Source organism: Helianthus annuus, chromosome 3 (genome assembly GCF_002127325.2).
Source record: "Helianthus annuus cultivar XRQ/B chromosome 3, HanXRQr2.0-SUNRISE, whole genome shotgun sequence".
In the NCBI taxonomy this organism is placed as follows: domain Eukaryota; kingdom Viridiplantae; phylum Streptophyta; class Magnoliopsida; order Asterales; family Asteraceae; genus Helianthus; species Helianthus annuus.
Genome location: NC_035435.2, coordinates 143,004,700 through 143,021,951, shown reverse-complemented (window position 1 = coordinate 143,021,951; position 17,252 = coordinate 143,004,700). Strand labels below are relative to the sequence as shown.

Sequence of the window (17,252 nt, the reverse complement as noted above, 5' to 3'; positions counted from 1 at the left end):
GAACCAAGTTGTATAACCTTGGAGGATTATACTAACTTATAATATGGTTCTAATGGAATCCTAAGGCATATCTAAACTAAGCTAAATCGGGTCAGAACTGAAAGTCAAAGCAAAAGTCAACTTTTGTGACTTTTGGTTCCGAACCGAGCCTATACTTAGAATTGTCGGGTTGAATCATGCTTAGACATGTTCAACTAATATTTACCAAGTTATTAATGTGGTAAAACTGATTTTATGACTTTTAATTTAATAGATATGCATTTTATTTAAAACTAACCCGTTTGACTTTTATTTGACCCGACAATTAAACTAAGTAAACGTGGTAATTAGGAGGCGCCCTTTTGAGGGTTAAACACCTACCTAATTACGGTCACGTAGCCATGTTCGTCACGAACCATGGCTCAACCGTTTAAAAGTCAAAGCGTTTATCTAAAACGCTTGACTTTCGGTTATAATCGCTAAAATTTAAAATAAGCATGAAAAGGGACTTACAAAGGGTCCAAGCATGGATGGTTGATCCTAAATTCTCAGGTATGAAGAGCAAAGTCCTCAACTTAGAGAATTCAAGACCAAGGTGTGAATGAAACCCAAACTCAAGTGGGGTATTTATAGGTTTTTGAGAACCGTTAGGATTGTTTCTCGTAAACCGTGATTAAATCTGAGCCATACACCTCTTACCCACTGTTTTGGTATACCATGGGCTGCCCAAGGATTGAAAAATACCATTAACAAGAGCTGGATCAAGCTGGAACAGGCTGTTTACAGCTGTGAACTGATTTTTGCTGATCTGTAGGGCTGAGGCGCCCCGCATAAGACCTCAGGGAGGCTTACGCGCCCCGCCTAGGCTGCACAATTCAGCAACAGCTTTCCAAAAATGTCAGAAATGGTCCCTGTGAGCTCATAAGGTCATTTTAGGCACGTTCAAGGCCCGTTAACCTCTTTTTAAGGCCCCACTATGATGATTAAACATAGGGGACATGAAATATGTTTAAAAACATGTCGGATGTCGGTTCGTTTGGCCGTACGGTCACGTTGTGCGTCGAATTACGACGAAACACGGACGGACGCTAAAAATAGTCCAAATTACGCGACGAGTGGAATTTTATCATGCCATGCACTAAAATAAAATATTTTAGTGATTACATAAATTTTTGGGTGTTCGGGGATATTCAGAATGCGAGATATGCGCAAAAGTGCAAACTTGTGCACTTTTTGACACTTTTAGTCCCTGCATGACATAAAAGTTTATTTTTGCGCACCAAACACCTCTAACTCTCTAAGCCTATATCTAAGCTATATAAAGAATAAATAAGGTATGTTTAACTTATGGACATATTCCGGAAGGTCCGTTACCATATGAATCGACCTACTTTTGCAGTTTGACGCAATTAGTCCTTTAATTGCGCAAGTAGCGTGGAATAACATCCAAGCCTTCCATGGCCCATAATAGGCATTCCCAAGCATATGTTTAAATATTACTACGCTCTTGTTCACTTAAATGGTCACCGAAAGGCGTAGATTCAAAAGTTGACGCTTTAGGCCCCTCTATTGTGCAAACTTACGCATCTCATCATTTATTAGCATTAAAGCCTCATCTAATCCATATCAGGCATCCTTGAAAGTATTATTAAACATCACGATGCTTCGGGTTCGCTAAAAGGTCATTCAGAGGTATAATTAAACATATTGACACTTTTAGTCCCTCTAACTTTCAAAGTTGCGCGTAACTTTTCTAATAGGCATAAAAACCTTAGACGGCCATCATTTGGCATTCCCGAGAGTATAATTAAATATCATGAAGCTCTCGGTTTGTTAAAAGGTCACTCAGAGGTTAGAATTGACATGTTGACGCTTTTAACCCTTTATTGCGCAAACTTTCAATTAATTACGCAAACGGCTACACTTATTCATCAAGTGGCACATTTGTGAATATAATCATCGTGAGAGGTTATTCGGAAACTTATTTTAGGTAAGCTAACACTTCCAGTTCTTTCATAATCAAAGTTTTCGATTTTCAAAAAATTAGTCCCTTAAATTCAATATTGGACTTTATTAGGGTTTATTACACGTGTCAATACATCATTGGACGTGATTTTACGAGGTGTTACATCCTCACCCCCTTAAAAGAAATCTCGACCTCGAGATTTGCTAAAACGTTGGAAGTACTTTTTGTCGCATAATGGACTTAACTTGCATAGCATATCTGGAGTCTTTCCAAGCTCCCAAGTTGACCTCTATAATAGGTACATGTGTCCTTTTCGAGCATTCTTAACCTACCGATCCTTGATCGATACGGGCTTCTTATCATATCATAAAGTTTCATTAATCTGCCTATCATTACGTGATGATGTATTTCGACTTATTGGCGAAACTTATCTTTAAATCATCAGTATGGGTCGCATTGCGAACTCCACTAAGCTCCTTATATAGGTTTTAGCTTTCAAGCTATTTGATCTTGATACATTCGATTCCTTCGAATGATTTCATATATTCAGAGCTTAACTAGCCTGATAATTAACAGATTGGCACACCTTTCCAGGGTGATATCTTTTGTTGAACCTTATTCCTTAATAAGAACTTAGGAGGTTTGCTATTTCCATTAATCTTGATTTTTCTGCCAAATAGTGGCAGTGTTACAGATAATTATGGATTTGTCTGATCTTATTCATTGTTTCCAATGCAACTTTCAGATCCTGATAATTAGACTTACCAATCTTCTGTCTAACAATGGATGCTTAACATTCCATCCATACAAGGTCTCACAAGGAGCAGCCTTAATACTTATATTAACTATTATAGAAAAGCTTATTCTTAAGGTGAGATGGTTATTCCAATCACTGCTTAAAACTAATCTTAAGGAATAGCTAATCCTTGTCGCTAGTCGAACAAATCGACGATCCTGGGCAGCTGATGGAAATTCTTAATTGTTGCCTATTTGGGTTGCGGTAATCAATGCAAAAGCAAAATGAACTGTCTTTCTTAATTAACTATACCGAATTCTCAGAATATTGAGTTAGGCTATATGAATCCTCTATTTTAAAACTTACTTAATCAGGGTTTCGATTCTTCCAATGATGTACTAGCCGTCTTGGAGATTTCATAATAATATAGCCCTAAGTGGGATATAAATCTTAACTCTACTTGCCTCTCAGGAGGTGAACAGGGTAATCTTAGGAGAAGGTAATCAAGATACAAGGAGGTTATAGAGATTTTCCATATCTCAGGCTCCAGTTCATCCATTATTGCTCGTGTCAAATAAATGACACATCTATGTTATAAGTCCGCGAATTCCTTAATCGGGAACATTTACTTGGAAACTTCCATTCTGGATATCTTTTTTGAATACCATTAGCTGACTTTAGTACCATATGACCATCGGAATATCTCTGTGGTCCCATGCATTAAACCTCCATACTGATCAGGAATGGAAGCAATCTATGGAACATATTAAGATACATCATTCCTCATATGGCGCTTTTATCATACTGTCTGGTATTCGTAATCGTTAGAGATCAAAGAGATATCATCTATGTATGCTGACGCACTTCCTCTTAGAGAGAGGATACTTCTAAAATTTACGACTGAAGGTTTCTGACAGGAATAGAAGAAATGGTTCTTATGATCTTGCCTGTAAGTTTTACCTTACACTTAACATCTGGGGTTCTTACGGGAAAGTTTCTAAAAGTTTGCTAAACTTATGGTTTTATGAGAGACTTAGCAGCACCTGAAGCCAAATGTAATTCCTAGCAATAAAATCACCATAAGGGATTTATCTGGTGTCATTAATAATGCGAACTGCCTCTAATCAGTCATCAGGAGGGTTAAATGTCTCCATTCTTAATCCTTTTAAACTTAGCTGCGAAATTTTTGACAAATCTAAGGTAGTCTCAGCTTTGACTGGTTATTTCTTAATCTATAAAACGCGAGCAACTAAGGTAGATCCATAATAGATTTGTAATGAGCAGGCTTTGAAACCTTAAGGTGCCCTCTTATTGCCGGTGCCAACCACCAATAACTATTGCATTAAGCTTAGGCTTTGGGTAATTGGAATAGGGTATTATCCCAGCCAATGAATTAAAATTTGCGACATACTGTCGACAGTTTAGAACTTCTATGGTGAGAGTCAGAAAATTCTTATTCCATCTTTTTCCATTTCGATTTGAATAATAGGTTTTTCGAATAAGGTCCTTAACACTTAGTCCATCCCATAACATATCATAGGATCTTTCTTGTGGACTTCATTAATGTCCTCACTACTTAAGGGTGTTGCCATCGAACGGCTGTGGCGCATATCTCACCGCGTTCTTTTCAGCGTAACCGCTGATACACCTAATGGTTTCTACTTCATCCAATAATTTCCTGCAATCGATGGCCCCTTTTTACTATTGAAGTCTCTTGACTTCCAAGAGACGAAGTATTTTTAAGTACATCCAAAAATAATGGGCTCCTTGGCATATATGCTTATGCTGGGTTTATTCTTCGCATTTGAAGTATGCTCTTATCTTAAGTAGCGACATGTGTTTTTAGAGCAAACAGCATTCAGCTTCTTGAACCTTTTTATGACTTTTCTCATAGCCTTTCCGACGGTTGCGTTAATTACCGCTTTGGAGATTAACTTCATTAACATTGAGGTTCACATTTGATGCACCATTAACATTTGTCGCCCTTCTAGCATCGCGACTGCTGTTTGCTTTTTCTGAGTTTTCCATACTCGAAGCTTTGGTATTAAATACCGAATTCAGCAGATACATAGGCAATCCATATCATATGTCTTCTTGAATTGTCAAAGGCTTATCATAAGGAGTCAACCTTTGCGAAGTTTTGAAGGCTACTAACCAAGTAGTAATAATTTATTTAATTATATAGGGAATTGTCGAACTTGATAATTAAATAGCCATGGTGCGAATAAACCATATAGGCCCATAGATAGTATTAGGTTTATTTGATTATGTTTTGCCTAGGTTTTTAAATAAACCATCTTGGGCGTTTAGACATACAATCCTTCATATCTATTAAACAAGGGACATAAGTCACGACTGTCAATGTCGTACCGACATTTTATATAGCACAGGGGCTTGTTCCAAAGGACTTTTGGTGGCACAGAGGCCTTGTCACTAGGGAAATTTTAAACATAATCAATGATTCCTTTGGATCGGAAAATTCCATAGTTCATTGTCTTGACAAGAAGTTATGAAATGAAACTATCTTTTTCATGTATACATCCTTACCCGTAGGTATACATCCCAGATGGATGTTTAGATGTGTACATCATGTTCGACGATTATTAGCCATGATTCTTATTGATCATTAGGCTAAATGAGGGGCTGGGATGATTTCTAATATAAGGATGACAAGTGTGATTTCATCGCATCACCCATTGTCAGGAGTGTTAACACATTTTCAGGTGTTTAACAAGGATCTGAATCTCTTTAAACAGGTCTTACCATCGTAGCCAGGTCCTTAATGACATTCAAGCTAGGTTATACCCTTTGAGACTCTTTTTAATATAAATACTGGCAGGAAAGGAATAATATTTATTTTATTCAGGATTTTTATTACAATCCTATATTACAGTTTAATATTGGCACAAAAGGCCTAGTCACGTAGACAAGTTTAATTTATAACCAGGATTCTCACAGAATCGAGGTATTAGGGTCTGAATCCAAGTTCATTACCTTTTCTTGACAGGGAGTTGTAGGCTACCACTGTCTTTAGTCCCAGAGGACGTTAATTATTGTGCGTAGGCACCTCATCCTTAAGGGATGGTTACATAATTACAGGGAAATTACATTAACCCAACTTTAAGATGGCATGTGTGATTTTATCACATCACAGTTTGCCAAGCATGTTAACATACTTACAGATGTTAACAAGAATTTGGAATCTTTTGGACAGGTTCTACCATCTTGGCCATGTCTGCAATGACATTTAGGCTAGGTTTTACCATCTTGGCCATGCCTGTAATGACATTTAGGCTAGGTTTTACCATCTTGGCCATGTCTGCAATGACATTTAGGCTAGGTTTTGCCTTTAAGATTCTTTTAATATTTAACGTAGAACAATCCTAAATTGAGATGTTATCAAGGATCTGAATCTAATTGTGGAACTACCATCTTGGCCATGTCTTAAATGACACATGAGCTAGGTCTTGTCCTTTTTAGATTTTGCCATCTTATAATAATGGTAGATCTTATAATAGGAACATTATTTTAAATCTAACCGTCCCATTAAAATTTAAACAGGTACATGGTTGCCCTAAATGGGACTTCTAAGGAATAATGCTGTCCTCAAAGGGACTGAAAGATAAATATGTCCTTATAAGGACTTCTAAGGAAACGATCTTTAGCAAAAGGAGTTTCTTCTTCATTTTATTTTTGAATGCTTTCCCCTTGGTTGCACGCTAATCCTAGTCGCATTACGAAGCTCGGCCTTCCCTAGGCTTCAAATGGGGAGAATTTCCATTATGGCTTCTTTGCTTGGAGACATATTAGAATATATAGAATTGAAAACAATAATTCTCCGAATAGAGATGGGAGTATTCCTATGTTAAGTCTAGACTCAGAAGGTCAAGAAATGTGCTACTGTGTCATTGAGATTAAACACAAAAGGCTAGTGTCTAATTCACTCAATGTTGGCTCTGATACCAACCTGTCACACCCCTATTTTCCACATGTCACCGGTGGGCCCGGTGGGGAGTATCGTGACGTAGTTGATATCATCATAGTCAAACAACACAATATTTAAATGCACAACGGAAGCAAAAGATAGATTTTTATTTCAACCAAATAAAAGTGTAATATTAAGTATCACATCATGGTTGAGTAATATCCACAGGAGGATCAAAATAAATAGGAAACTGTTCAACAAACTTTGAAGGCATCTAAAGCTTGCGAGACTTGAGTAATGATGCCTGGAGTAGCCAGCCTATTTCGTCTAGTACCTGCACTTAGCCTTTTTGGAAAATACGTCAGTTTACACTGTTAAATACAACTTAACTGACTCATTGTGAAAATGGTTTAAAAATTGATTTGAATGCACTTCGGCAAAAATATTTTTATAACTTGGGACAATTAAAATAATCTTGTATACAGTTTTACTCATTTGTCGTCCATTAGGGCCGGTTTGTAGGGCCGGACTTAAGTTAACTGACACACCACAGGTATAATGCCCACAAGGTTGATTCCTTTAAGTGGGATACCAGTTTTTACATAATGCATCTGTCAGGTGTACGCCTACACCCCGTGCTTAGGTCGTGGCCATTTCTTTGAATGATGCCAAGGATATCCGGGACATGGTCATTTAACCCCCAAAGGCCATACACCAAATAATACATATCAAACAGGTTATGTAAATACATCAATCACAGTACGATTTAAATGACTACATACACCCGACCAAGCGGTACATTTATAGTACCGTATCCCAAGCCCAAGCCCGTATAGGGAAAATAAGTTAAGAGTATTTACCTGAGCAAATTTATACAATTTATCCCAGCCGTATACCACCAAGCAAGTACAGATAGCTTTTACTAGGCTCCTGAATCTGGAACGAAGGTTTTTAATAACCTATTAGATTCCTAACGAGTCTTAATTAAGCCTATGCTCAGAGCGGTTAGTTTTAAAGGAGGATACGGTTCAAAACGCATGATTAAGCGAGAACCGGATTAGAATGTGGTTTTAGACCCGACAAGCTTGTATACTTGTGTAATAAGGGTAAACTAAACACATTCTGGATTTTGAGATAAAAATGATAAGGTTTGACCCGTTTCGGCTAATTTATGCAAACTAGTTACATAAGCCGACCCGAACGCGAAAAGTGCGTAACGGGTAACCAAAAGAATCATGAACAGGTTTCCTAAGTTAATATGCCTTAAATATGTTGTGATATCAGTAGGATACCTTCCATTATGCCCAAAACGAGTTTAAGACCAATTTATGCCCCGAAGGGGTATTTTGGTCATTTTAGAGGTTATAAGAGAGATTAAATATTATTCTGAGTTACAAGTCTGATTTAATCAGTAAATATACTTAATTTAATAAGTTATAACAGTATGGTAACATATATATGTGAAATTTATTAATTATAACCATACTATGCACCGCATGGGCATTTTGGTAATTTCACATAGGCTTAAAAGGTCAAAACCGAAAACATGAGTTTAAAACTTTTCCTTACTGTTAAAATATAAAAATTTACTAAATATATCAGTAGGCATCAGCCCTTATATATTTAAAATAGTTTTGATACATACTATGCGTTAAAAACGCTTAAAAAGGCGATTTGGAGCCATTTCCGGGTTTTGTATAGAAAACTGATATTTTTATTATTCCAGAAGGCTCAAAATATTTTATTTATCATATTATATCAGTAGAAAAAGGTTCGGGGTCAAAAGGATTTGTAAAACTCATTTTATAGCCCGAAAGGGCAAAACCGGTAATTACCGAATTAATGCTATAACCCTAAGTTATGCTCAGCCTAGAAATAAAAATCTTCAAAATCCCAAAATATTATTTTATATCAGTGGGTAAAAAGTTTGGTATCAAAATTTGGGTTTAGATAGGCTATGCACTAATTATGTCGTTTAATTAATAAAAAGCTTTTTATTTACGCTAATGAGCATAACTCCTAATCTAGACCTCAAACTGATGTCAAATTTTAGGGACAAGTTTATAATTCAGAAGTGAAGGTTTCTATCCTCTCACATTTTCAAAAATATCGTTTTAAGGTCAAAAGGGCATAACGGTCAACATTTAGGCATTTAACGGAAACATGCATGAACTAGGATTTCTATGGAACCAAGTTGTATAACCTTGGAGGATTATACTAACTTATAATATGGTTCTAATGGAATCCTAAGGCATATCTAAACTAAGCTAAATCGGGTCAGAATTGAAAGTCAAAGCAAAAGTCAACTTTTGCGACTTTCGGTTCCGAACCGAGCCTATACTTAGAATTGTCGGGTTGAATCATGCTTAGACATGTTCAACTAATATTTACCAAGTTATTAATGTGGCAAAACTGATTTTATGACTTTTAATTTAATAGTTATGCATTTTATTTAAAACTAACCCGTTTGACTTTCATTTGACCCGACAATTAAACTAAGTAAACGTGGTAATTAGAAGGCGCCCTTTTGAGGGTTAAACACCTACCTAATTACGGTCACGTAGCCATGTTCGTCACGAACCATGGCTCAACCGTTTAAAAGTCAAAGCGTTTATCGAAAACGCTTGACTTTCGGTTATAACCGCTAAAATTTAAACTAAGCATGAAAAGGGACTTACAAAAGGTCCAAGCATGGATGGTTGATCCTAAATTCTCAGGTATGAAGAGCAAAGTCCTCAACTTAGAGAATTCAAGACCAAGGTGTGAATGAAACCCAAAACCAAGTGGGGTATTTATAGGTTTTTGAGAACCGTTAGGATCGTTTCTCGTAAACCGTGATTAAATCTGAGCCATACACCTCTTACCCACTGTTTTGGTATACCATGGGCTGCCCAAGGATTGAAAAATACCATTAACAAGAGCTGGATCAAGCTGGAACAGGCTGTTTACAGCTGTGAACTGATTTTTGCTGATCTGCAGGGCTGAGGCGCCCCGCGTAAGACCTCAGGGAGGCTTACGCGCCCCGCCTGGGCTGCACAATTCAGCAACAGCTTTCCAAAAATGTCAGAAATGGTCCCTGTGAGCTCATAAGGTCGTTTTAGGCACGTTCAAGGCCCGTTAACCTCTTTTTAAGGCCCCACTATGATGATTAAACATAGGGGACATGAAACATGTTTAAAAACATGTCGGATGTCGGTTTGTTTGGCCGTACGGTCACGTTGTGCGTCGAATTACGACGAAACACGGACGGACGCTAAAAATGGTCCAAATTACGCGACGAGTGGAATTTTATCATGTCACGCACTAAAATAAAATATTTTAGTGCTTACATAAAATTTTGGTGTCCGAGGATATTCAGAATGCGAGATATGCGCAAAAGTGCAAACTTGTGCACTTTTTGACACTTTTAGTCCCTGCATGACATAAAAGTTTATTTTTGCGCACCAAACACCTCTAACTCTCTAAACCTATATCTAAGATATATAAAGAATAAATAAGGTATGTTTAACTTATGGACATATTCCGGAAGGTCCGTTACCATACGAATCGACCTACTTTTGCAGTTTGACGCAATTAGTCCTTTAATTGCGCAAGTAGCGTGGAATAACATCCAAGCCTTCCATGGCCCATAATAGGCATTCCCAAGCATATGTTTAAATATTAATACGCTCCTGTTCACTTAAATGGTCACTGAAAGGCGTAGATTCAAAAGTTGACGCTTTAGGCCCCTCTATTGCGCAAACGTGCGCATCTCATCATTTATTAGCATTAAAGCCTCATCTAGTCCATATTAGGCATCCTTGAAAGTATTATTAAATATCACGATGCTTCGGGTTCGCTAAAAGGTCATTCAGAGGTATAATTAAACATATTGACACTTTTAGTCCCTCTAACTTTCAAAGTTGCGCGTAACTTTACTTATAGGCATAAAAACCTTAGACGGCCATCATTTGGCATTCCCGAGAGTATAATTAAATATCATGAAGCTCTCGGTTTGTTAAAAGGTCACTCAGAGGTTAGAATTGACATGTTGACGCTTTTAACCCTTTATTGCGCAAACTTTCAATTAATTACGCAAACGGCTACACTTATTCATCAAGTGGCACATTTGTGAATATAATCATCGTGAGAGGTTATTTGGAAACTTATTTTAGGTATGCTAACACTTCCAGTTCTTTCATAATCAAAGTTTTCGATTTTTCAAAAAATTAGTCCCTTAAATTCAATATTGGACTTTATTAGGGTTTATTACACGTGTCAATACATCATTGAACGTGATTTTACGAGGTGTTACAACCCACCATCACCCTCCTCCACCCTCCACCATCACCTCATTTCCTTCATCTTCTTTATTTCAACCAAATCAACATTTTTATTAGGATTAAATCCTCCATAGGCATCATGAATAGTTTGTAAATTAGCCATACAGGCAATGAATCGATTGAATCACAATAATATCAACATCACCATGGAAGCACTAACTAACAGTCTCAGTATACAAGTAGATGCAGACAACAACAACATAATATAAGTAGTAATTAGACTAAAATAGAAAAACCCTAGATGAAGTAAATCTTACGGGATCAAGAACATTAGGCTCGGGGCCATAATCAGCGGTTAGAAAAAAATAACCGGCGGTAACTGTGGCCACAATTGTTGTTCTTCGCACCAACTTATCAGTGTTCGGATTCATAATTCGGTGAAAAAGAGGAAGGAAGATGAGAGGGAGGAATTGCTCAAGTTTCCGGAGAATCTCGAAATTAAAAAGGATGTATAACTTTAGATGCACACCGTACAACTTCTGGTTCGATACCAATACTACCGATTATCCCCAGTCTGGATAGATTAATTTTTGTATAGTTTTTAGATTTAACTAAAAATCCATATCGAACGTGCCACGAGTCCCTTAAACCAATATGCTCATACCAACATATTCTACGTAAATTTAAACGAGAGATTAGGCTCGGGGTGATTGTGGCGGTGATGGTGGAGGGTGGAGGAGGGTGATGGTGGGTGGAGGTTGAAGATGAAGTGTGGTGGTGGGGTTTTATAAATAAAAATGAAGAAGATGCTCGGATAGTTCCTATGGTTTGGCCTTTTAAGGAAAAGGTATTTTTGTCATTTCACACCCTCTTAACAGAGAAAACAAACTGAAGTTAGACCCAGGAACTATCTGGGAACAAAAAATGAAAACTTGGGGACTATTCAGGTAATTTTAAAAAGTTGGGAACTATAGGTGAAAAAAGGCAAAACCACAGGAGTATCCGGACATTTTTCTCTTAAAAAAAGAAAAGAAATTATTGTCATTCTTTTATTTTTGTTTGTTTTTTCTATTCTCTCTTTTTAATTTTTTTTTAGCAAATCCCTTGTATGTAGATCTGTCCCTATTCCTCCCTCTGATTACCCAAACGATTCATTGTAAATCTTTCTCGAGCGATATAGAACCCCAATTCAGCGATTCATCTATCTTGTACATTATATATGGATTTCATGAAGGTGATCGATCAAACTGTTCGTGAGATGTAAGCTCTAATTCCATTTTCCCGAAATTATATCTGTAATTATTTTTTTCATATATTATTTAATAAAAGCTCATTTGATTTGATTCTCTTTAATTGCAGAAAGAGAGAAGTGAATTTGAAAGTATTAAAGGTTCCAGAGATTGAACAGAAGGTAATACCAACAAAGGTTTTACTTAATTATGCATCTTTTTAGAAAATTTGGCAATTAGGTTTTTAGATATTAAGATTTTTAGGGTTTTTAGATGTTAAGATTTAGGATAGCTAACAAAATGCAATTTTTTTTTTTTTACTTTGAGATTAACATAAATTTGATCATTGTGAGGATAATAACTGTGACTGGGTTGAACTTAATGACACATACAGCAACCGAATCCGTAAAACTTTTTGGCATTTGAAAAGGTATTAGGTTTATCTGTTAGGAAACAAAGTGTGGCACTGTGACTCAAATTCAGAATGGAAGACACCCTTTACTTTTTTTTTTTTTTTTTGAATTTTGAGTTTGATTTCACAAATGAAGTTTGTATAGTGAAAATGCATCGCCGGTTTCGGAAAGGAAGTGGTAAGGTTAAGTTAAAATGCATTTTATTAGATGTTATATTATGGTGCAATTTATGGATGAATTTATGAGGATTGAAGAGTGACTTATTCTGTTAGGAAAATGCCTTACGTACGATGGCCGTTCCTTTGACAATAACAAATTTTTATTTATGAATGTGTGTCAAATGAGCATGATTTATCATCATAATAGACTGATACAGTTTGATGCAAAGCCTTGGATTAACGGGTCAAGTTAATTCAAAATACGTATTTGGTGTTGTCCTGGATTTAAGTGCATAACTTCATATGTTCAAGGTTTGTTAGTAACCAAAAGTTTTTTTTTCTGTTTGCCAAAATTGATAAAAAGATAATATTTTGTGATTATAGTTTGTCTATTGAGCCATTAGTGTGTTCATTTTAGTGCTTTAGGGTATCATGTGACAGGAGGTTCCCAACTAAATTAAATGGAAAATTTTATAGGGTTGCAGTTAGACCTGCTATTGGGCCATCAAGAAGACACAAGCACGCAAGATGGAAGTAGCAGAAATGAGAAGACCCACTACGTCCCTACTTCTAATTAACGTGTCCAGGTCCCCTGGGTCAACTGGATTAGCTGGTAGACCCAACATTTCCAACTCCGGTTCTGGACTCCTCCACTTCAGCCCAACACAGATTCGGACTAACATATATTTAAATTAGCGGGGTTTCTATCATTGTTGAGGGGAGGGGGAATAAAGGTAGACCCAAGTTGATTTGGGATGAACGCATTAGGCAAGATTTGCTAGAGTTGCACCTCTCTGAGGCATGGTCCAGGATAGGAGGTCATGGAGGTGTAGGATTAAAGTTAAGAAATTTTAGGGGAGGGTACGGATTGTGTTAGTTTTGGATTAGGGACCTAGATGGCCATTCACTTTCGGTGGAGTTTGCATGTCTATATGTTGCGTATCATGTTGTATATGTTTCTATGTTTACTATGTTACTTTTCACCACTTCTTTTGTTATTGGTAGCTTTCTTAGCCAAGTTCCACAACTAATTACGGTTAGATTGCTGTTGTATCTTCGTTCATTTGTATAACTTTGGTAATTTTGGCACAGGTATTAGATGCAACTGATGACGAACCTTGGGGTCCACATGGTACCGCATTAGCAGAAATTGCACAGGCAACTAAAAAATTGTAAACATCTATTTCATTCATGCATAAAAATTTCCGACAATATCTTACTAAATTATATTATTTTTCGTTCAATGTCATGGATTCCAGCTCTGAATGTCAGATGGTTATGAACGTCTTGTGGACAAGATTAACTGAAACCGACCGTAATTGGCGCCTTGTGTACAAGGTACCACCTTTGTCAACTCATTACATAAAACTTCTTGTTCTCTTTCCGGTTAAACGAAATTACTCTCGGTTCAAATAATAACTTTATATTATATGAAAACGATTATTTAATCTTTTTCTGAGTCCCTTTAGTTCTGAGACATCTGTGTCAGGCATTAGCTGTAATAGAGTATTTGGTGGCAAATGGGTCCGAACGGGCAGTTGACGACATTATAGAACATACTTTCCAGATCTCTGTATGTCTTTTTTTCGGTTTTAGAATCTTTCTCTTCGTCATTTTTAAAAGAAAATATTTTTTGTTATTAGTGACTGACTTATCTTTTCGTCATCTTGTAAATCACAAAGTCGCTCTCCTCTTTCGAATACATTGAACCAAATGGAAAAGACAGTGGAATCAACGTGAGAAAAAAAGTTGAAAACATAGTATCGTTGCTGAACGATAAAGATAAGATACAAGCGGCTAGAAACAAAGCCATTGCAAATCGAGATAAGTAAGCGACATGCCCTACAAGATGAATAAAATCTACTATTTTCGTTCACGTTACTTTTTACTACAATTAGGTGATGAAACAATTCCATTTTAATTATTAGGTACGTTGGATTATCATCAACTGGAATTACATTTAGATCTGGCTCAGCACCATCACTGAGCAGCAGAAGTAATCAGTATGACGGGTTTGGTAGTTCGAGAGATGGTGAAACGTTTAGAGATCAATCAAACGAAGATAGGTTTGAACCGGGTAAATATAAGCCACGCAAAGAGGTTGGCAGCGGGAGCTCCAAAAAAGGGTCTTCTCGTTATGGAAGGTTTGATCTTTTTACTTGCATCAGTGCATCACAAGTTATGTAATTTGTAGACTTTTCATTTGCTATAATATTTGAGTTTTCTTAATACATAAGTAAAAGATACTAGACAAGTGATACTTAATGCTTTTGACTTTAACCGAGTCTGTAAAAGATTCAATATAAAATGTTAACGAGTTACAACAAAAGGACACCTCTTGTATAGAATCTGAAACATAAAGGACATCCGCTGTAATTTCATTAGTTAAAGGACGACGCTTGAAATTTGATTGAAACTTAAAGGATGTAAAATGCAATTCACTCAAGATATTAAGTGAAAATGACAATTGTGCCCTCACGTGAGTGGCACGTCTTAAGAGTTAACAGAAAAAATTAACGGAGTTATGGTAAAAGGACACCACTTGATGAGAAACAATAACATAAAGGACATCCAGTGTAATTCCGTTAGTTAAAGGACAACACCTGCAGTTAAGCTCAAACTTTAAGGACGTAAATTACAATTTACTCTAAAAACATTTGTAACATTATGATAAAAATTACTTTTGTTTATCTTATACTCTTGTAAGTTGTCTTTTTTGGTAAACTTTGAGGATGTCTCTTGTTAAACTCTCAGTTTAGTATGTAGATTATTCTCAACTTTGATTATGTTATTGAACTTATTGCTTTGTAATTTTAATCTTTCAATCTTTCTTGTTAATAATACTGTAATGACCACAGCTCCGTTCAAGACTCATCAGCTACTAATGCGTCAAAACCATCAACAAAGAATGCTGCTGATAAATATTCCTCAATTCCCGCACAAACGTCTAGTGCACCTACAAACAATAATGATGATGATGATTTTGATGATTTCGATCCTCGAGCAACATCAAATACAAGTAAATCTTTTTACTATGGTGTTTGGACAAAGTTTTATACTGTTATTCATAATCATAGCCATTTATTGAATACATTGCTCGGATGTTTGGCAGAGGCGGTCAGTGGAAGCTCTCCACACGTGGATTTGTTTGAACAGAGTTTAATCGGTGACCTTTTGGATGCACCGACATCTGTCCCTAAACAGAATTTCAACGGAAATAGCAAGTCAGAAGAAGTTGATTTGTTTGCCGATGCTGCTTTTGTATCAGCACCAACAAATGTAAACTCGGTTCTTATACAAGTTATATCCTTAAAGTTACCCCCATTCTAGATTCCGTTAAAATTAATGTTTTTTAGTTTTTGGCATTATTTGCAGCCTAAAATTGATCTTTTTGCGTCTCCACCTGCAAGTTCTGCAGCTCCTCCGGTTGTTGACTTTTTTGCATCTCCACCTGCAAGCTCTGCGGTTTCTCCCGCTGTTGACTTTTTTGCGGCTCCTGTACAAGTGGAACCTGAGGTCAAACCAGTAGAATCTAAAACAATGTCAACCCAAGCTGACCCGTTTGACCCATTTGCTGCAGTTCCAATGAACAATTTTGATAATTCCGACTTTTTTGGTTCGTTCTCTTCTCATACGGGTTCGGAATCCACAGAGCCCACACAGGTCTTCATGGATAGTGGCAACCCGAACAACCAAAACCATAAAACTTCAGCTGCATCCAGACATTCGTTAAAGAAAGACGGGTTTCAAGTCAAATCTGGTGTTTGGGCCGATTCTTTGAGCCGTGGGCTAATTGATCTTAATATATCTGGACGTAAGTGTGCCACTACTACCAAAATATGAATTACTTTTGTTATTTGACCCGTACATAATCGACCCATTTTATGATATTCGTGCAGCCAAGAAGGTAGACCTGACTGACGTGGGCATTGTTGGCGGTTTGTCTGTTGGGGTCGAAGAGAAGGATAAGGGACTTCCAAATTCTTTGTACATGGGTCGAGCTATGGGCATTGGATCTGGGCTCGGTAAGTCCACTGGTTTCACTACTTCGGCAACAACGGATATGGATGATTTCTTTTCTAGCCTTGGCGGGCCACAAAATCAATATGGTTCGTTCCAAAAGTGAAACCTTCTTTTATTGGTTTCACAAAGTTTATACAGTTACATGTAAAATATTTTGTTGAAGTGTGAGATCGTTTGGTGTGTCGATAACCTTGTAGCAATTTATGAGATTTTTTTGAGTGTTTTACGCTGGTGATGCTTCATGCATATGATGAATCATCACACTTGTACTCGTCGGTGCTGCAAACAATTTTACTCCTGGATTTGTACCTTACTTCCTGGCAATAGTGTGTATGGATTTATCTGAAATATCCCGCTGGGTCGAGGCTTCTGTATCATGTTTCTGTAGCATAATTGATTAATGTGATAAATGTAACTGTGTATCGCGGAGATATGATAAAGATGGTATAACTGACAAGTTAGTTGGGTTCGGTCACACGCTAAAATTGGTTTGGGTTAAAATGAGTGTCTTGTGGGCACAATCAGGGTGAGAAAGAAACTGAAATAACCGATTGAAGTTAA

At 36.9% G+C, this 17,252-nt stretch overlaps 1 protein-coding gene across 1 annotated transcript; it reads left to right on the top strand.

Moving 5' to 3' along the window:
• Positions 1-11,915: 11,915 nt before the first annotated feature.
• LOC110929851 (clathrin interactor EPSIN 1) lies at positions 11,916-17,068 on the top strand. Its single transcript, XM_022173043.2, has 11 exons — positions 11,916-12,128; positions 12,228-12,279; positions 13,761-13,840; positions 13,928-14,006; positions 14,158-14,241; positions 14,351-14,496; positions 14,597-14,812; positions 15,527-15,687; positions 15,781-15,947; positions 16,044-16,482; positions 16,568-17,068. Exons 1-11 carry the CDS (start codon positions 12,088-12,090, stop codon positions 16,792-16,794), a joined length of 1,692 nt encoding a protein of 563 aa, XP_022028735.1. The 5' UTR covers positions 11,916-12,087; the 3' UTR covers positions 16,795-17,068.
• The last annotated feature ends 184 nt before the right edge of the window (positions 17,069-17,252 follow it).

Coding starts and splice junctions, on each gene's coding strand:
- LOC110929851 (XM_022173043.2), top strand. CDS start 12,088: ATGGATTTCATGAAGGTGATCGATCAAACTGTTCGTGAGAT. Junction 12,280..13,760: donor TTCCAGAGATTGAACAGAAG/GTAATACCAACA, acceptor ATTTTGGCACAG/GTATTAGATGCAACTGATGA. Junction 15,688..15,780: donor TCGAGCAACATCAAATACAA/GTAAATCTTTTT, acceptor GATGTTTGGCAG/AGGCGGTCAGTGGAAGCTCT.